The sequence below is a fragment of the Pogona vitticeps genome, chromosome 3 (genome assembly GCF_051106095.1).
Source record: "Pogona vitticeps strain Pit_001003342236 chromosome 3, PviZW2.1, whole genome shotgun sequence".
NCBI lineage: Eukaryota > Metazoa > Chordata > Lepidosauria > Squamata > Agamidae > Pogona > Pogona vitticeps.
The window spans coordinates 243,790,025-243,807,041 of NC_135785.1; the positions used below are offsets into that span (position 1 = coordinate 243,790,025).

At 39.7% G+C, this 17,017-nt stretch overlaps 1 protein-coding gene across 13 annotated transcripts in view; it reads right to left on the bottom strand.

Moving 5' to 3' along the window:
- ZMYM2 (zinc finger MYM-type containing 2) overlaps positions 1-17,017 on the bottom strand; it is an 87,491-nt gene that overhangs the window by 5,006 nt on the left and 65,468 nt on the right. For all 13 annotated transcript variants that reach the window (XM_078390058.1, XM_078390054.1, XM_020802042.3 and 10 more), the window contains 7 exons: positions 16,275-16,455; positions 14,819-14,926; positions 11,263-11,357; positions 10,304-10,472; positions 9,756-9,907; positions 9,099-9,213; positions 3,935-4,186 (listed from right to left, as the gene is read on the bottom strand). In XM_078390058.1, the coding sequence (XP_078246184.1) occupies positions 3,935-4,186; positions 9,099-9,213; positions 9,756-9,907; positions 10,304-10,472; positions 11,263-11,357; positions 14,819-14,926; positions 16,275-16,455 (1,072 nt within the window). The remainder of the gene's footprint in view (positions 1-3,934; positions 4,187-9,098; positions 9,214-9,755; positions 9,908-10,303; positions 10,473-11,262; positions 11,358-14,818; positions 14,927-16,274; positions 16,456-17,017) is intronic.

Consider the following 17,017-nt stretch of genomic DNA (forward strand, 5'->3'; position numbering starts at 1 on the left):
TGAAAGTGAAGGCTCTCAAAGCCAGTACCAGCATGTAGGGAGGTGGGTCTTGGTAGGGTCTCAAAGATTTGTCACTGGCATCATGCAACAGGGTTGTAGGATTGTGGAAAAGACCACTCTAAGCTCAGTAAGCAATAAGGCGCAGCACCCAGGTGAATTTTCAGAGGGGATCTGGCCTCCTCCATTGGCCAATGATGTTGCTTGACTAGCCTCCTTCCTGTTGGAAGTTCTCTTGTCCTTGATAGTTGAGATTGAAGCTGGAGAAGATTTGCAAGAATGCTCCAGAAGGATGAGTGATTCTTCCAGTGGGACAGTCCTTGGAATATTTGGGGGGGGGTTGTGAAAGCTTGCTTACAGCTTGATGAGGAAGTGTCCAAAAGCCATTAACAATGCCCTAGTGTGAGACACTTCTGGTTCTGATGCTGATCCCAGCCAGACAAGTTTGTCTTGGTTATCACAGTTGCCTGGTGGTTGGATATGGGGCAACAAAGGTGGTGATGGCACCTTAGACAGACGAGTATTTGATTTCTTGGGCTTAACCTTCTTTGTAATAGTGTCAGAGTCAGTTGTCATCTTTGTCTTTTGTGTCAATGGTATTGGTTTCCTATTGGTTAGGAAGTGGACTGTTTGTCCCCAGTTTCAAGGGCAGGAGATTATGTAAATTGGTTGGATTCTTATTGAGCAGCCTGCTCCTTGGCACATTTGTGTTGGCTTATGAAACCTCCATAGGTGGTTTCTTGTGGTGTCTTAGAGGTAGAAGATGAATAAGAGAAGGTAAATAACAAAGAACTATATACAAATTACTTACACATAGATTATAGGCTCTAAGAACTCCTGAGATGTTATCTCAATGGTGGTAACGAAGAAGCTGAGGACAATTCTCAGGGTAGGGAGCATGCACATGTTGTCTTAACATTTTTACAGACTCTAGAAGATTCTGAGGATGTTTGCACAGGGGTAGACATAAGTGATTTCACAGAGAACATAACAAATTAAAAGAAACTTGTTTATAACCATCACTACCCTTCAAATCCTAAATGGAAATGAATGAAAGACATGCTCAGAGGCTACAATACTACAAAGATGCAATTACTGGCATCTTGGAAAAGGAGATGTAAGACTAGTATTTTTATGACGTTGGCCTGCAAAACACTTCTACAATTGTCTGTTCAGTTATCAAGTAAAACAGAACACACAAAACCCAACAAGTAACACTCCCTCCACCTAATAAAGGCCTCTCACCATATAAAAACAGTATAGTAACAAATACCAAAAGAATATTGTATCAGCTAGAACAACGAGATTTAAAGTTTACTGTTCTGGTGAGTAGCCATGGGAAGAAAACATGGAAGCTATATGGATCAGTAAGTCATATCTGATTGTAACAGTTTACATTAAAAGTAGCTACCAGTTCTTTCAACTTCTATGAACTGCAGTCTCCAAGTGCAGAAGTTAATGGCCTTGTGTCCACTCAAGGGAAATGGCATTGAGAAATGAGACCCATGGTAGGGGGTGATCTCTTCAGTCTTAGACCAGTATATGCTGTGCTTGAGCAAAAGCCTCTCTTGCATTATTTTGCATTTTTGCCTCTGGATGGCATCAAGAGGGAGAAGAATTTATCTCCTCACCTTCAAAACATATTAAGTAGCCAATGAACAAAATTTTGGCTCCTGTGTCCTTATAATTCAGTACGCTAAATAGGGAAGAATGAAATTTGCTATTTGATGGAGCATCACATGGTGAGGTAGCAAAAGAAAGAAAATATAATAAACTTTATTTTAAAATGAAATAAGTAACTCAATTTCTGTATGCCTAGCTATGACTGCTCTGCCACAGAGGAAATGCTATAAGGCAGCTCCTCACTTCAGCTGGCCCGTTTGAATCGTCATTTTAAAATAAAGTTTGAATCGTCATCCCCATCCCAACCTCCCCACGGGCTAGAGACCAGCTTTTACTGGAAACAGTTTGCATCGGGTTTCAGAATAATGGCACTAGCTTTTTTTTTTGGGGGGGGGACTTTTTAGGCAAGTCATTTCTCTTGCCCAAAACACTTGGAAGGGCAGCAAGTAGTCTGCTCCTCCAAAGTAAGGGGCAGACTACCTGCTGAGAATGTGAATACATGGGGAGAAAACCCAGTTTGTGTTGAAGATTTTCAAATCAGAGCCTGCTCATTTCAGTGGGTGAAATTACAGTAGCTATTGACACCAACACAATCAGGCACAGTGTCTCAGGAGTATTCGGGACAGAGGCAGAAAACTGTATGAGCTACTTTGGCTGAGAATGGCAGTTTCCATCAGGACCTCTTCCCTTTATCTTTTCAATTTTTTCCCCAAACTGACACAGCGCTTATTTAGCACAATGCTAACTTTGGCAAGCATAATAAAAAGTTAGAAAATTATTTGGAAGGGGGGGCAACAGATGCTCAGGTGAGGGGAATTCATGTAATAGTATGCCCACTGACAATCTTGCAACTGCCCCTTCACGTCAGATTTGGCTATTGAAATTACCGGCTTCTAGTGAAAAACAGTCTTAATCATTTGAATATTTTAAATCTGTTTGAACTTCACCTATATTCATATATATCCATAATTTTAAATTGTACAACACTCTGATACACATAAAGAATAAACTGGATCTGGAGATCAATCATAGGCATCCTTCAGTCTTGAGAGACTATGGTAACATGCTCTGAATCGAGGAGTGTCCTCTCCAGAGCATGAAGCCCGGGTAAGGTAATATGGAGGATAGGCTGTTACCCAAGCAGCAAATCCCCCCTCTCCACGTTGCTGAAATGGTCCAATGGAAAGGCAAGAGCCAATACAACTGGTTCCAGCAACGTCGCAGGAGTTGGCAGAACGACACGAGCTGCCTTCGGGACTCCAGCTCCGCATTTTGCCTCGAGGTTAAATCCTGAAGCCTTTTCCATCGGTGGATATAGCCACAAGGCACTGGAGGTTTGAAATCGGAGTTTTCCTTCTCCGAGATGGGCTACCTTCCATGGCTGACGAGCCTCACCTACCCGGCCTGATCTTTAATAGTGCAAAAGTACGATCTGATCCTTAAAACTTTCCTGACTCCCTGGCTTATGCAAATCTAATTGGCTTTCCTATTTACCATATTAAGGCCAGATACAAAGTTTGAGAATTTGGGACACGCTCTTTTACAGCAGGAAGTCCCACCCCTAGGCCCCACCCCCAGGCCATGTGGTCAGGAGACAAAAGAAAGCCCAGGGGGAAAAAAAACTCAGCATGGCATCCATGCAAACAGACCTGACCTTCGCCCTCAGCCCAGCTTCCTAGGGAAAAGAGTCCAGGGTCCTGGGACACGCTCTTTTACAGCAGGAAGTCCCACCCCTAGGCCCCACCCCCAGGCCATGTGGTCAGGAGACAAAAGAAAGCCCAGGGGAAAAAAAAACTCAGCATGGCATCCATGCAAACAGACCTGACCTTCGCCCTCAGCCCAGCTTCCTAGGGAAAAGAGTCCAGGGTCCTGGGACACGCTCTTTTACAGCAGGAAGTCCCACCCCTAGGCCCCACCCCCAGGCCATGTGGTCAGGAGACAAAAGAAAGCCCACACAAACCAAAAAGGGAGATCCTAACAACATGTGTTTAAGCTCTAGAAGATTCCAAGATTATCTGTGCAAGCGCACTAAAACCCGTTAGTGTGCATTCAGAGAACACAAAGAAGAAGCACTGCCCATTGGACTGGAGCAAAATAAACTATCTCCTGCTGGCTAAACAATAAGAGACAATTCCTCAGTGAGAAAAAAATTGGGCTTCCCCACACTTAGCTTTATGTTGTGTAGCTGCCAGTTTTTACTTTGATTTTTTTTTCATGCCAAATCCAATGTAAACAGCAAGGTAAATAACAAATGTAGTCACCCCTAAGCAGCCCAATGGCCTTTTAGTATAATTACTCTAGAATATTTTAGTACCTTCATTATCTGTTCCACAGAGGGAAGAAACCTGGTATCGAAGACAAGCTTTGCTTTCCATTGTTGAAGGATTTTGCTTCCAATGTCTATAAACTGTGCCAAAAGAAAGTCTCAAGTGCTGCTCCACCGTTTTCAAACCAAAATACTTGGTGTTGAAGTAGAACAGTGTGTTTAGAAGCACTAGCGGAGAATGGCATCCTAACTGTTTTATCCTCCAGAGGTAGTCTTCTTCAACCCGAGAAAATATTGAACCTGGCAGGAGAAAGCAAAGAATATACAAAGAATAATTTTACAAACAACTCTAAAAAGAGCAGTGGGATAGGCCCACCAGCTTCAAATTGAAATGTAATTCATTTGTTTTAGAAAAGAACATCAGATACTGACAGTGAAGGTTCTTCTCTCTCTTTTCTTAATTTTTTTAAATTCAGTTTTCTCATTCAAAGTGGAAGTACAAGTATACAGTTACAAATATTTTTCTTTGGTTGCTTTTTAAATACATTTTCTGAACAAAAGCAGCTGTCTTGATCTACAGATTCTACATTCCTTTTTTATATTTGTATCTTCAAAGCAGCTACTGAAACAGTAAAGCTTCTTTCTGAGTTAATGGGACGTGGCCTTCAAAATGCGTTATAGCCTTATACCAAGACAAGGCAGGAACAACATAACAACATTCACTACCTTGATTATGGAAATGGCAGCCCTCATTCAAATTTCATTAACTGCCAAGCAAAAAGAGAACTATTTTAAACAGAAAAAAAAAAGAAAACTCCTCTGAAAAAAATGTAGTAAATACTGAGCCAAACTATACATAATAAATTGTGTATTTAAATCACAAAGAGGACAACCTTCCTGCAATCAAGAAGAAACCTTGGCACTAAATATTCAACATTCTGTTCCCAAGACGGTGCCCTAACCAGAACATTAAGATAGACATTGTTAAAAAGACTGAATAGGAAGTATTTGCTAGAGTATCCTTCTTTCACAAGTGATGCTTCTATTGTTACATAGCTATTTATTGTGCTAAATATCCAAAGAGCAGTTTACTACTCTGGAAAGTTTTGGTAAATACTCTTAAAAGTATTAACTTACAGCCAAACTTCAATGCAAGAAAAGGAGGATTTCCTTAATTCTATCTTTCTTGTATTCAAGAGACTTTATTTTGCACCATCTTACCAACAAGTTGTCTAATAAAATGCAACTGACTGAAAGATGTTTGGATAAATACTCTGTACAGCAAACCTGAGTTTGACTGATGTGCAAAATCTTGTGAAAAGAAGAGGTGTATCAGCAGAAGACCATGGCTAAGATAGCTAAAGTATCTCTAAAAAATTTAAAACGTTCTGGGTTACCAAGGTGCCACTAAAAACACTGCTGCCTACTCCTTCCTGATCTTCTGACACACCTTGACAATTAGAGGAATGGATGGGAAAGATGATACTGACTCTCAGTATGGCAATATTAGGCTATCAATTGCTTTGAATAGATTACAAGACCAAGCTTTTTTTTTTTTGCAATTTCTTGCCTGAAAGGGTGTTTGTGTAAAAAGGGGAAGGAAAAAAAAGGACACCAGATCCCTCTGGAAGCACATGAGACAACTAGATAAAGCAAAGCGTGCTGCTTATATACCTGTCTCCTGATACCCCTCCCCTGCATCTGGCATTTTGAAGTACCCTTCTTTTAAGCCTGGAGATTATACATCCCCATCATGGCTTGTAACCTACGACGGATATCTCATCCCTCATGGCAACTGCTCTAGATACAGGATTACCTACTACTTGAACCATCTACTAGGAGAAACTTAAGGTGCCCCACAATCACCTCTTAAAGGGAAGAACACCTCTGAACAATACTTACAAAGCATTTCCCTTAATAAGTAGGAGCCAATTAACTGCTTTTTGAAAAGAAAAAGGGAAATTAACTTCCCTATGACAAGATGCCAGCTACCAAAAAAGCACAGCCGCCCTAGACATACGTAGTACTGGGAGGTTTCTGTGTCACAGAATCATAGAATAGTGAAGCTGGAAAGGGCCTATAAGGTCATCAAATCCAACCCCCTTCTTGATTCAGCAATACAAATCAAAGGATATCTGCCCAGGTGGTTGTCTAAGATCCTCTTGAATGGCTCCAGTAATGGAGCATTCACCACCTCTCGAGGTAATTGATTCCACTGCTTACTGCTCTAACAGTTTAGGAAGTTTTTTTCCCCCTGATATTCAATAGAAATATGGCTTCCTGTAACTTGAGCCCATTGTTGCGTGTCCAGCACTCTGGGATGATTGAGAACAGATCCTGCCCCTCCTTTTGGAGATAGCACTGTTTAAAGTAGCCATGGTCTTAGGAAGAAGAGGCATAAAATTTGTCGGCACTGAAGAGTGGAATCCCAATAGAAATGCCAGAGTATAATAAGTCCATTTCCTCATGATTAGAAAGAATATAAGTCTGGGAAGAGGTCAGTTGGAATCACCATAATTTAGAGGAACTTTAGATATTTAAGGAAACAGCAATTCTTCCATTTTACAAACAAAAATGAGAAGAATCATGTGTAAATTCCTCTGATGACTATATTATAGCAGAATTATGTTTTCCCCCTGAAAAACTGCTTAGATGTGCTTTGGTAATTCTTTATAAACTTCATTTCACACCGTGGAGAAGAGGAAGAGTCCAAAGAGAAATGCTGGTTGTTTCTTTACTATCTTCCTGGACAGAATTTTAAAGAATAGACCAGTCGGTGCCTACTACAACAGCCTGTGTAAAACCAAATTTTCCTCGGTGTATGAACAATGGGCAGGAAAACAAAAAACGGCAGCTGTTTCTGGCCCTAAATCAGCAATATGGGTCACAGATTCTTCTTTATAATACAAGCACCCCCTCTAGAGGCCAGCAGAGATCCTGTAGCCTAAAAAAAAGTAAAACCTAGAAAACTGGTGAGATAAGTTACCTTTCTACTGGATTTAACTTCAAAATGACCCTCAAAATTGTGGCTCGGAATGTTTCAGACAAAATTATGGCTTGATCTAGCAACTGCAAAACACTTCCAAGTTCCATGAACTTCTTAATAGACTCGGAAAACAGAGTAGTCTGGCTTGTATAAAAGATTTTGAAGCCTAGATGGTAACCATTTTCAGTATGCCAAAACTGCCTCACTGGCACTTGCAAAATATTTTTGAATTCTTTTATTCATTACTGTGCCATAATTATCTGATAAATCTCTGTTCTTTCAGATTTTTCCAGATCAAGCAAGTCTCCACAGAGAATACAGAAAAATATAATTCAAAAAGGCCCTATATTTGCTGTCCTTCCACAAGTAGTCATTTCTCTTAATGGCGGGTTGTCTGAGTAGTTTTAAATGGACTGATGTACTTTTTTTTTTAAATGTGTTTTAATATTGGTTTTTTGCCATTTTAATATAATACTTGTTTAATTCTTTTTTTTTTTTTTTGTATTTGTCCACTTAACTATTTTCAGCTTTTAAATACTGTTTTTTAATGATGTAAGCTGCCTTGGATCCTTTTAAGGATAAATGGAAGATAAAACTATTTTAAATAAACAAAATACAATAGAAAAGCAATAGAAAAGCACTTAAGAGATTTTTTTTTCAATTCAGTGCTGCTACAGGAAAAAAAGTTTAAGAAACCAAAGAAGGAGAACAGAAATTATAGAGTAAGACACAAGAGAGAGGAAGAAAAAACACAAGCTTTGTCCTGGGTGAGGCATTCTGCTCTAGAAAGGACTTTCTTTCTTTCTTTGACTTATATGCTGCCCATCTAGACTTGGTCTACTCTATAACAAAGTAAAAACAATTGACATATAAAATAATTTTACAACAATTAATTATCTTTCAAGATGGAGAATCAGAAAAAAATTAAGTGGTACCCAGAGGAAAGGCCTGTCTGAATAGCCAGGTCTTATGTTGGCTTTTGAAAATGCCCAGCGAAGGGGCCGAACCAATCTTGGAGGGGAGATTGTTCCAGAGACAGGGAGCCATTGCCGAGAAGGCCCGGTTTCTTGTTTTTTCTTTCCGGACCTCCCTCGGCATTAGGCTCCTCAGTCGCCCCTCCTGGCTAGAACAAGTGATATGAGTAGATCTAAGATCATGGCTACTAGCATTTTACTTTCTTGGGCTCCATGATCACTGCAGATGGAGATAGCAGCCACCACATTAAAAGACGCCTGCTTCTTGGGAGGAAAGCGATGACAAACCTTGACAGCATCTTAAAAAGCAGAGACATCACCTTCCAACAAAAGTCTGAATAGTCAAAGCTATGTTTTTCCCTGTAGTGATGTATGGAAGTGAGAGCTGGAACATAAAGAAAGCTGACCACCGAAGAACTGATGCTTTTGAATTGTGGTGCTGGAGGAGGGTCTTGAGAGTCCCCTGGACTGCAAGGAGAACAAATCTATCAATTCTAAAGGAAATCAACCCTGAGTGCTTACTGGAAGGACAGATCCTAAAGCTGAGGCTCGAGTACTTTGGCCATCTCATGAGAAGAGACGACTCCTTGGAAAAGACCTTGATGTTAGGAAAGTGTGAGGGCAAGAGGAGAAGGGGACAACAGAGGATGAGATGGTTGGACAGTGTCATCGAAGCAACCAACATGAATTTGACACAACTCCAGGAGGCAGTGGAAGATAGGAGGGCCTGGTGTGCTCTGGTCCATGGGATCACGAAGAGTTGGACACGACTAAAAGACTAAACAACAGCAAAAAGGTGGGAGGAGGCGTTCCGCCAAGTATCAAGGTCCTCAACCATTTAGGGCTTTATATGTACAGTGGTGCCTCGCACAACGAGTGCCTCACACAACGATGAATTCACACAACGATGCCTTTTTCTGTTAAATTTGCTGCCTCACACAGCGATGTTTCCTATGGGGGATTTTCACACAACGATCTCCCTTTTCGCTCCTGTAAAAGTGTCTTACAATGTTTGGACGCTGTTTTAAATGATTGCAATGGTTAGTCCACCTCCTGAAACCTATGCAAACTGATTTTGGTGTTGTTCTGACACTTCCTTAATTTATGATGATTTTTTGTTTTTTCTCCATAGGAAACCATTGGACAGATCTTAAGACACTTCATAAACTAAAAAGGAAGCATTTTGAAGAGCTCTGCCTGGTAGTACTAAGTCATATAAAACACAGAAACATTGACTGCCGAGAATGCTTACCATCTGGAAGTATGCTCGGTTGCCAGCTTCTGAGTATTTTGTTTAATTCCTGCTCAAAGGTATGATAATTTGGATCCAAAAATATATTATCTTTTCTGTTGCTTCCATTTAGATACTGTAGAGAAATATGAGAATAAAATTTAATATAGTCAAAAACATATAGCAACACTCTGCTAGAAATATCTCTTTCCCTCCCCCCATGCCTATGAAACTCAGCCACTGTAAATAAGTCGAGATAGCAATGCATCTCAGTTCGAAAACCATAGACCTGTTAATTGTAAAACATACTGGCTTTCATTTAAAGGTGCTTCTGTGTTTACAGAAGCTCTTCCATGAACACAAAGGTTGTTGATCCAATGGAATCCACTGTTTACAGAACGGAAGGAAGTCGATTTTATGAATCCCTCTCTGTCATTCAACTCCCTACAACACCACTTCTGCAGTACTATGTCTCCATGTCTTGAAGCTGGCTTGTTTGAAAACTGATCAGAAGATAAGAAGACCTATAGGGCTGCAGGTGGGCATGAAGCTTGCCCGAAATCTTGTGTATATCAGGACAAACCATTATTTAATGCAAAACATTAATGGCATTAAATAGATAATTCCATGTTTTGCCAACTCCGTCCTTTTTTTAAAAAATCATTTTTATTAACTCACCTCCTGAATCCCAAGACACAGATAATAGATACTGTCAGGTGCATAGTTTTCTCCATTCGGTCTTCGAATTTCATTAACGAAGTGTGCCAATCCAAAGTTTAGCTCAGCTGAAGTATGTGAAGTAATGTCTTCTTTCAATTTCACTGTCTTTGCTGCAGCACAAAATAGAGGGCATCATGAAAAATAACCTCTTTGTAAAAAGGATAAAGCATCCAACAGAAAATGAGTAACAGTAATTAAAAGAATTACAAATATAACCATCGAATGCAGTTCCTAAACACAAATATATAGAGAGCTTTTCACTAAAATTTACAATGCCATCAATAATTCTCAAGCATAGCTACTTGATGATACACATAATAACAGTTATAATCTCCATTTCATCTGATCAGGATCTGAAGCTGAGAGTGACTTGCCCGATGCCACCCCAGTGAATCCCACAGCAAAGTCAGAATCTAAACCCAGATCCACATTGAACAAACTCAGCTACTGGAGCGCACTGCCTAGCTTTTAGACCTAAGACTTATAGCTAAGTAGGGAATACTTACTTGATTTCAGCTCATCTAATACTGGCAGATCTTCATCTAGATTTCTAGTTTTTACCCAGTGTTTCCATGCATTTACACCATACGCATACTTGAAGGGAAAACTGCATTCTGAATTCTCAGAGCTATCATCCTGAGAGTGGAATTCTGACACTGCTTTTCTCTTCGCTCCCTGCCATTAAAACAGACTTGTAAATATTACTGCTTATTAACATTGAACTTACAGTCAGTAATTCTACTGTCTACTCCAGTTAGACAAAAGCCAAGTAAACCATAACTACAAGCTTCCCGGAAGAATTTTAAAGAGCAAGGTAATACTTGTGTTTATCTGAATTAAAATCATCTGTGCTTTTCCTAATTCTATAACTTTTTGAAAGAACTGGTCTGCAGTGCAGTCAGAGTTAGCTTAATAATCCAGTAAATAATGATAACGTAAATCTTCACTATACAGTACCACCAGTGTAATGGTGCTGGATGGAACCTTTAAAAAAAGCCATATGTGTTGACTAAATTTTATACCCCAGATTGTCAAATAACTATCAAAGCTAGGAAAAATAAGAAAAAAATATAATATAATAATATAATATAAAATATAAAATATAAAATTAAAAGCTACTTTCATGGTTGGCCTGGATTATATCTTGGTACCTGCAGAGAAAAAGGTTAATGACAGTCTCCTAGATATATGAAGATGTTCTGGGGAAGCTCCACTGACATGAAAAGGAACTTGCACAAGAACACTATCATGCTACTGAACATCTTCATTTCACTTCATTGGGGCTTGGCAAAGGACCTTCTCAATACATTTTGCCTTGCGGGTCACACTGCCTTTCACCTTTAATAACTTTTAAGCCACCAAAGCATCTCTCTGGCTCTTGTTATGAATGCCCCATAACCAGATATCACATTCTACTTGCCATGAAAAGTTCATTTACAACATATTTCAGGCACATAAGAAATACCTTCTTTTTTGTTCGAGGTCTTGGCTGTTCCTCGTATTCCACTCCAAAGACAGGTGGCAACAAGAATTCATTTTCTGTGTCTAGTTCCTCTGTTGCTGCAAACATAGTAGAAGAACAGTTCTCATAAAAAACATTTCACATACCATCTACTATATATAACTAAATAAGGGTCTAAATAACTGAAAGAACCTTGTTTACTATGTAGTGGCTGATAGTCTCTTACTTAGCTACCCAGTTGCTTCCTGCTAGTGATTCACAAGTTATCACTGGAATTCTCAGGGCTGCTGTCAGATAGAAGCTGCTGAAAGTTGCACAGTTCACTTTCCATAATCTTATATAAACAACAGGATTTTGACCAATATGTTTTACGTACCATTCACCGATACTTGTATTTATTACAATGTAGAGTTTATCGCAAATCAGGGGATATTGATTGCTTCAGGTTTTGGCTTACCACAAAATCATTCTATGGAATTACACAGGTACCCACAATATCATATACAAAATACTCAAATACTGTATTTTTTGCACCATAAGACTCACTTTTTTCCCACAAAACAGGGGGGTGGAAAGTCTGTGCGTCTTATGGAGCGAAGAAAACAGATTATATTTTCCTGTTTTCTTCTCCTAAAAAATCGGTGCGTCTTAGTAATTTTGTTTATGATACAAAATTACAGTGGACCCTTGACTTATAGACGGCTTGACTTACAGACTTTTTGAGTTACAGATTTCTCTGGCCGCAAAATTTAGGTTTGACTTGCAGCCTGAGAATTGACTTACAGACCAGAGAAAACCAAAATGGAACAAAAACGGCCTGTTACAGGATTAATCGGTTTTCAATGCACTGTAGGTCAGTGGAGACTTGACCTACAGACTTTTTGACTTGAGAACCGCCTTCCAATACGAATTAAGTTCTCAAGTCAAGACCCCACTGTACCAGTTATAAAATTATTAGAAAGAAATATTTTAATAAATTAAATTCTCATAAGGTTCTATTCTGCTCTATATTTTAAATAGTATAATGAATTTCAAGATATGCAATATTACTATCTCTATACCTGGGAGAAGAGCAAAAACATCAGTTCCCTGGTAACCCAAAGATATTGGATTATGCCAAGATTTAAGATAGCTATCTCCACTTCCTGTTCCCTCAAACAAAATTCCTTTACCTACATTTCAGAGATTCCCACCTTCTTCCTCAGCAGCAGGTTCTGTCTATCCCACTATCCATCTGTATACCATATTCTGAGGACTGGAGGAACTGCCACAGGTAAGGAAGAATCAGTGATCTGCTTCCTCCAGCCACACATACTGCCCAAAACCTGGATTCAAGACATACGGCGGTGCCTCGCAAGACAAAATCACATCACGACGAACTTTTTGCGGTTGCAAAAGTGATCGCTTTACGATTTTTAAATGGTTTTTTCACTTTGCAATGATCGGTTCCCTGCTTCGGGAACCGATTCTTGCAAAACGACGATTTTTGGGCAGCTGATCGGTGGTTTCAAAATGGCTGCCGGGTTAAAAAAAAATGGCTCCCTGCTCTTTTCTGGGATGGATTCCTCGCTGCACGGGCAGTGAAAATAGCCGCGCTATGGAGGATTTTCGCTGGATAGTGAGTTTCAAGCCCATAGGAACGCATTAATCGGGTTTTAATGCGTTTCTATGGACTTTTTAATTTCGCATTACGTTTTCGTTCTACAGCGATTTTGCTGGAACAAATTAACTTCGTAATGCGAGGCACCACTGTATATGCATAGTTTTGTTGTAAAGAAAGGATAAGTCAAAGTTTAGTAGGACAAGTGGTAGTTAATGTGATGAGATATCTCAAGCTGAAGGTGACGATACAGGAAATGACATTTTTTTCTGTTAGACATTTGTTGTATAAAGAAATACACTAATGGTTGTTTGAGAAAAATATTTGACTATCTTATCCCAATGTCAAACAACAGAGGAAATACAGCTTCATATCCTACGTAACTCTGGAAATTACAGTTAAAAGACATTATATCCATTTACAGTCTATATGGAGGGTCGCATCTTCCTATATGAACTTTCCTGGCTCCATTCTCTTGGTCCCACTGCTCATAGGTGCATTTAAGAGGGATATAAGAGATGGCCCTCTCCATGGGTGTTCCCTGGCTGTGGAATGCTGTCCCTTGGGACATTAAGCTGCCCTCCTCCCTCTTGTCCTTCTGGTGCTGCTGAAAGATCTTTCTGCTGCTGAAAGATCTGTCTTTTTTTGGTGGGCTTTTAATAACTAAATTGGACAAGACTGAGTCTTCTGGATGCTGTGAATATATTCCTTTTTGGCATATATTTAAAGCTTTTAAATCTTTAAAGGTAAAGATAAAGGTTCCCCTTGACCATTTTTTTTGTCCAGTCGCGTTCGACTCTAGGGGACGGTGCTCATCCCCATTTCCAAGCCATAGAGCCAGCGTTTTGTCCGAAGACAATCTTCCATGGTCACATGGCCAGTGCGACTTAGACACAGAACGCTGTTACCTTCCCACCGAGGTGATCCCTATTTATCTACTCACATTTTTGCATGCTTTCGAACTGCTAGGTTGGCGGGAGCTGGGACAAGCGACGGGTGCTTACTCCGTCGCGTGGATTCGATCTTACGACTGCTGGTCTTCTGACCCTGCAGCACTGGCTTCTGCGGTTTAGCCCGCAGCGCCACCATGTCCCTTTTTAAATGTTTAGGTGACTATTTTTTAATTTTTATTACAAATTTTCTTGTTTTTTTAACTGTGTAATTGTTGTGCTTTTAGTCCAACTTATTTCAGTCATTTGCATGCAACCTTGTGTTCCTTCAATAGGTTTTCCTACTGCAGGAATACGAGGCACCATGGAAATTAAGGCAGCACGGAAATTAAATGAACAGAAACAAAGATAGCTTATCTAACAGACTAAAATCGTCTTGTGTAGGTATGCAAACAGGATAATGTTCACTACCTCAAGTTAAAAAAATAATTACAGATATTATAGATCAGTCACACAACTCAGTATGCAACAGGTAACATTTATGGTGATTTCTCAACTTGAGGAAATTCACCTCCAGAAGTTGCATTGTTTATGTCATGTCACTGTAATGAGGCAAAAAGATTTTGGCCACAAATATATTCACAAAGAATTATCAATGGCTTGTAATAATAAAGAAGAATATAAAAATGAAACATCCCTATTCAAAGGCAGTGTGCTTTTAAATACTGGATGGGAAAAACAGATGGCATCTTCTCACCATTATGTCCTGCTTGAGGGCTTCTAAAGGAGAACTGCCAGAGACTGCTCAGCCAGATGGACCCTTGGTCTGATCCAGCAAAACATATATGTTATCACCACCTCCCTTTTTAACGAAAGAATGAAATTTTAAACATGCTTGTAGAATTGTTTTAAACCACCATGAAGGCTTGTGTTAGAAAATCTTGATACATTCATAAATACAGATATTCCAGTGTGGATTTTCTGGAGAGATGAGTGAAAACATTTAGAATAACTATGCCTTTTGTTCATTTTTTTTTCATTTAAGCAGTTAATGCACAAATGAACAAACCTCTGGGAAAATCAACCTCAATGTCAAGGTCTGGCTCATAGGAAATATCAGGCAAGCTTATATGTGTCTCTGTCTCAGGATGTGGTGATTCTGTCGCTGTTACTACACCTGTAATAAAAGAAAGGCAGCTTACACTTTGCTTCCCTTTTTAACACAACTATACAGTGAACATGCAGATACAGAATAGCTCTAGTTCATTACCTAGCACGAGAAAATGTAGAATCAAAGAACACATATCTTACATCCAAGAAGGATAAACAAGTGACAAGCACTATTTCTGCGTAGTCCTCTGGAGACAGGATGCCAATCATCCAAGAAAGTGTGGCACATTGTGAGTGTGCTACAAATACTGCATTCCCCTTGATTTAATTTTTATGACACTGTGGTACCCTGTTCCTGGAAAGGCTCAGTCATTCTCTCTCCCTCCCCCCCCCAATAAACCAAGACAGGGAAGGCATAAGGGAATGCAATACCATCCTCCATCCACACAGCTGGAAATAAAGCCCTCCCCTCAGCACAGAAAATGGGTTACAGCTTAGCCTGAGATGTAACCTCACCTTGCCTAGATGTTATGCTTCATGCTGTCAGTATTCCACCAGAACTGTGGCTGCTATAATGTTCAAGAGATGAGCCCTTGCTGTACCAGGTCAGAATGGAAGGTGTTAAGGGAAGAGCATCTGCTCTCCCTTCTTTGATTTTTCTTGAGTATAGCTCTAATTACTTAACTTATATGTGACACATCTCGTATAACTGTTCCCCATACAAGACATGTATTTTATGTGTAAGAAGCAACCGGGAGAAAACCTTTTTCTCATAGAATTTACAATGTGGAATTTTCCAATCATCTCTAGAAAATCCCTCTCACAGACTTTCATCAAACCTTACCTCAACAGTTAATGAGGATTACTTCAAGCTCAATAAAAAACTGAAACTGGGACATGCCATATAGCTATGCAGGAATTTCATACAAGTCTAACACAGACTCTTTTGATCACTGTAGCTGATGTAAAAAGGTACAGCAATCACAGGAAGTGATGGATTCAAGCGTCACCCATGAAAGTGGGTGCTCCATTATGAGCTTGGACTGCTCACATGCCAAAGGGACAAGATGCACAGATTGATCTGGAATGTACAGTACTATGTTCCCACAAAAATAAGACAGGGTCTTATATTAATTTTTCCTCCAAAAACGCATCAGAGCTTATTTTCAGGGGAAGTTTTATTTTTTTTCATGTACAACCATCTACATTTATTCAAATACAGTCATGGCATCTTCTGGTTGCTGCACAATAGTGGAGGGTGGGGTTCCACTTAATTGGGGCTTATTTTTGGGGTAGGGCTTATATTACGGGCATCCTGAAAAATCATACTAGGTTTTATTTTCAGGTTAGGTCTTATTTTGGGGGAAACAGGGTAGTAATATTAGTAATATTTGCAAAATGCACTCAAGACATACTTTTAAACTCAACTGGTTCTATTTTCTCATCTTTTGTCTCAAGAGTCTCTTCTGCTAAAGCCATTGAACCTCCACCCTCTTCTTCAGGCTTGGAAGGGAATTTATTCCTTAGTTCTTCTATTGCTTCAAGTATCTTCTCACTGCTATCCAATGTGGTGGGCAGAAAAATTGGAACTGGTACCTAGGACAAGAACGGTTATGATCAATGTCAGCTATTGACCTGTTCTTAGCTAATGACATGCTATGACCAACAGTAAACCAAAAAGCAGCTTAGGAAGAAGCAATTACAACTCTCTTGTCAAAGGACAGCCAATGGTGTGGCAATTTAGCTTTCAGGATGACCTAAGAGAAACCAGTAAGAAGTACATAGCACTGCAGACATGCAGAAGTGCCTTACGAATTGCACTTCTGTCTTGCTGTGATTTTCTGTATTATTTACAGTGGTGCCTCACTTAGCGATGTTAATCCGTTCCGGAAAAAACATACCTAAGTGATTTAATCACTAAGCGATTTTAAAAAGCCCATAGGAACTTATTAAAACGCGTTCCCCGCGATCGTCGCAAAGCGAATTTTAGCCATAGAGGACATCGCTAAGCGATCGCTCCAGCTATGGCCAGAAGTTCATTGCTCAATGGAGCAATTGCTAAGCGAGGCACCACTGTATTTATTTAAAATATTATTGCTGCTTTTCTTCCCAAAAGCACCCAAGATGGCTGTACTGCTTCCATAGCTTTGGGTTGTGC